This window comes from Glycine max, chromosome 5 (genome assembly GCF_000004515.6).
Source record: "Glycine max cultivar Williams 82 chromosome 5, Glycine_max_v4.0, whole genome shotgun sequence".
Lineage (NCBI taxonomy): Eukaryota > Viridiplantae > Streptophyta > Magnoliopsida > Fabales > Fabaceae > Glycine > Glycine max.
This window is the reverse complement of record NC_038241.2, coordinates 26,947,878-26,951,699: the sequence shown is the minus strand read 5'-3', so window position 1 is coordinate 26,951,699 and position 3,822 is coordinate 26,947,878. Positions and strand designations below refer to the sequence as shown.

The following is a 3,822-nucleotide window of genomic DNA, read 5'->3' as shown; positions in this document are numbered from 1 at the left end:
TCATTATTTTTCTTCTTCATTCCTTTTCTTCTATAATTTGCACGGTAGTGCTTGTTTTGTGTATGCGAGGTAGAACTACAACTAAAGATTTAGCTCCACTAAATCCAGAAATTGAAGCCACTTGCAAGCGTAACAATGCTCCAAGAAGAAGAAGAGAGCAGGAAATACAAGGAAGCAGTCAACCCTCACCTCCACTCTCTCGACAAAGCTACTATCAAATGGAAGAGTAGCATGCACGACGAGTGACACTACAAGACTACTCTAGTACAACTACCCCATAATTCTTCACTAGTATTGCAAGGCCGGAGGTTCAAGCAGCCAACATCTTATATCCTCACTCTCTCATACAACTAATACAAGGAAACCTCTTCCATGGTCTACCTAATGAGGGCCCTTACGCTCATCTCGCCACCTACATAGAAATTTGTAACATGGTAAAGATAGTCGGTGTTCTCTAGAATGTCATACACCTTAATATTTTCTCTTTTTCTTTGGTAGTGGAAGCAAAACGGTGACTACACTCATTCAAGGGCAATAGGTTGTGGACCTGGGAAGAAGTTGTCGAAAAGGTCTTAAAGAAATACTTTCCAGAGTCAAAGACTGCTGAGGGGAAGATAAAAATATCCTCATTCCATCAATTTCCCAATGAATCACTCAACGAGGTGCTCGACTGTTTCCACGAACTACTAAGAAAGATGCCTACACATGGGTACAACGAGCAGGTGGAATTAAACATCTTCATAGATGGCTTGCGACCACAGTCAAAGCAACTTCTTGACGTATTTGTAGGAGGAAAAATCAAGATGATGACACCGGAGGAGGCAATGGAACTGATTGAGAACATGGCAGCCAGTGATCAAGCCATCCTTCGTGATCGAGCATACACGCCAACAAAGAGAAACCTTCTAGAACTCACAGCTCAAGATGCAACACTAGCCCAAAACAAGCTATTGGCCTGACAGATAAAGGCCCTGACGGAGACCCTCAACAATCTCCCTCAAAAACTACGGTGGAGCACACGAGCTAGGGCAATGCATAGCCCAAGAAGATTCTTCCATGGATGTGAATTAAATGGGAGCTCAGAATCGCCACGGATTCCAAGGCTACAACCAAGGAGGATCGTCGGGATTCGACTAAGGGAGGAATTCCACACAAGGCTCAAGCTAGAGGAATCATCCGAGGAACCAGTTCAACAAGGAGCAAAGAAGTCAACCTGTCCAGAATTCCAACCAAGGGATTAATCTCTATGAGAAGACCAGTAAGCTTGAGGAGACACTGATTCAATTAATGCAGATATCCATGTCCAACTACATGAGCACAAAGTCATCCATCAAGAACCTGGAGATACAAGTGTGACAATTAGCCAAACAAATGGCTGAGAGGCCCACTAGAAGCTTTGGAGACGACACAAAGAAGAACCCGAAGGAGGAGTGCAAGGCGGTGTTGACTAGAAGCCAAAAGAGAGCGCAAGGAAAAGAAGAGAAAGTTGAAGGAGACTAGTCTGAGGAAGGAAGGGCGAACAAAGAAGGAGAGAAAGAGGAAGAAGATAAAGAAGGTCTTAACCTCTAAGACCAAAAGCCAGCTTGCTCGAGAGGCTAGGAAAGAAGAGCCACCAGTCCCTCTAAAGGAGCCCTCATATCCTTTAGTGCCATCAAAGAAGAATAAGGAGCACTTCTTCAAACATTTCTTGGAGATATTCAAGGGGCTAGAGATAACCATGCCATTTGGGGATGCCTTGCAGCAGATGCCGCTCTACACCAAATTCATGAAGGACATCCTCACCAAGAAGGGGAAGTATATTGACAATGAAAGCATTATGGTAGGAGGCAACTGTAATGTAGTGATACAGAGGAAGCTGCCTAAGAAATTTAAAGACCCCGGGACCATGACAATCCCTTACACCATAAGGAATGAGTCAGTAGGGAAGGCTCTCATTGACTTATGGGCAAGCATCAACTTAATGCCCCTGTCAATGTGTAGAAGAATTGGAAATCTGAAGATAGACCCTACCAAGATGACGCTCCAGCTCATTGACCAATCAATCATGAAACTGTACGGGGTAGTGGAAGATGTCCTAGTCAAAGTCTACCACTTTACTTTCTCGGTGGATTTTGTCATCATGGACATAGAAGAAGATGCAGAGATTCCTCTTATCCTAGGCAAACCCTTCATGCTGACTATCAATTGTCTGGTAGATATGGGGAATGGTAATCTGGAAATGAGTGTCGACGACCAAAAGGTAAACTTCAACCTTTTCGAAGCAATTAAATACCTAGGGGAAGATAGAAGGTGCTTCAAGGTGGAGGAGGTCGATAAAAAAGACGTTGGTGCTCTCCCACACAAAATTCATTGGAGAAAGTTTTTATCAATGTTGTAGATTGTCTAACCAGTGATGAGGAAAAGGGATCTAAGGGCTTTCTTGGAAGACTTAGATCATGAGGAAAACATTCCTGCAGGGGTGACAAGTTTTGAAGAATTGAAAAGCTTGAGTCCATTCGAGAAGACCAAGGTAGAGCTGAAGATCCTACCCAACCATCTAAAGTATATGTTCTTGGAAAAGAACGAGACCAAGCCTGTGGTGATCAACAGTAAGCTAACGGCAGAGGAAGAGAACGGGTTGGTAGAGGTCCTCAAGAGACACAGGGAAGCAATTTGGTGGCACATATCATATCTTAAAGGAATCAACCCTGCCTACTACATGCACAAGATAATGATGGAAGAAGACTATAGACCAGTCAGACAGCCCCAGAGAAGGCTCAACCCATCAATGAAGGAAGAAATGAGGAAAAAGGTGCTTAAGCTTCTAGAGGCTGGACCTATCTACCCCATTTCTGACAGTGCTTGGGTAAGCCCAATCCAGGTGGTACCAAAGAAAGGGGGCATGACAGTCATTCAGAATGAAAATAATGACCTAATCCCAACAAGGATTGTCACTGGCTGGAGAATGTGCATCGATTACCGCAAGCTCGACGAAGCCACAGCAAAAGACCATTTTCCTTTGCCTTTCATGGACCAGATGTTGGAGAGGATTGCGGGACAGGCTTATTACTGCTTCTTGGATGGATACTCTGGGTGCAATCAAATTGTTGTGGATCCCAAGGATCAGGAAAAGACGGCCTTCACATGCCCTTTTGGTGTCTTTGCCTACAGAAAAATGTCATTTGGGTTATTTAATGGACCTACCACATTTCAGAGGTGCATGTTGGCCATTCTTGCAGATACGGTGGAGAAAAGTATCTAGGTATTCATGGACGACTTCTCGGTATTTGGGCCCTCATTTGAGTGATGCTTGAAGAACTTGGAGATGGTGGTACAAAGATGCATGGAAACAAACCTAGTTCTGAACTGGGAAAAGTGTCATTTCATGGTTTGAGAAGGCATAGTCTTAGGCCACAAAATTTCGGCCCAAGGGATTGAGGTAGACTGGGCCAAGATTGATGTCATTGAGAAGTTGCCACCACCATCAAATGTTAAAGGCATCAGGAGCTTCCTAGGACATGCAGGGTTCTACAGGAGATTCATAAAAAATTTCTCCAAAATCACAAGACCATTGAGCAATTTGTTGAACAAAGATGCTGCTATTTTCAAATTTGATGAAGAATGTTCAGTGGCCTTCCAGACCCTGAAGGACAAGCTCATGACAACCCTAGTGATAATTGCACCTGACTGGAGTAAAGAATTTGAATAAATGTGTGATGCTAATGACTATGTAGTGGGCGCAATCTTAGGACAAAGGCAAGACAAAAAATTCCACGCCATTTATTATACTAGCAAAGTTCTCAATGAAGCATAGATGAATTATGCCACCACGGAGAAAGAGAT

The 3,822-nt window shown here is 43.6% G+C and overlaps 1 protein-coding gene across 1 annotated transcript; it reads left to right on the top strand.

The window, feature by feature from the left end:
- The first annotated feature begins 1,717 nt into the window (after window positions 1-1,717).
- LOC100798535 (uncharacterized) lies at window positions 1,718-2,377 on the top strand. The gene has a single exon (XM_006580718.1). The coding sequence runs from the start codon at window positions 1,718-1,720 to the stop codon at window positions 2,375-2,377; it is 660 nt and encodes a 219-aa protein (XP_006580781.1).
- The last annotated feature ends 1,445 nt before the right edge of the window (window positions 2,378-3,822 follow it).

Bases quoted from the DNA above. Each gene is read 5' to 3' on its own strand.
- LOC100798535 (XM_006580718.1), top strand. From the start codon at position 1,718: ATGCCATTTGGGGATGCCTTGCAGCAGATGCCGCTCTACACCAAATTC.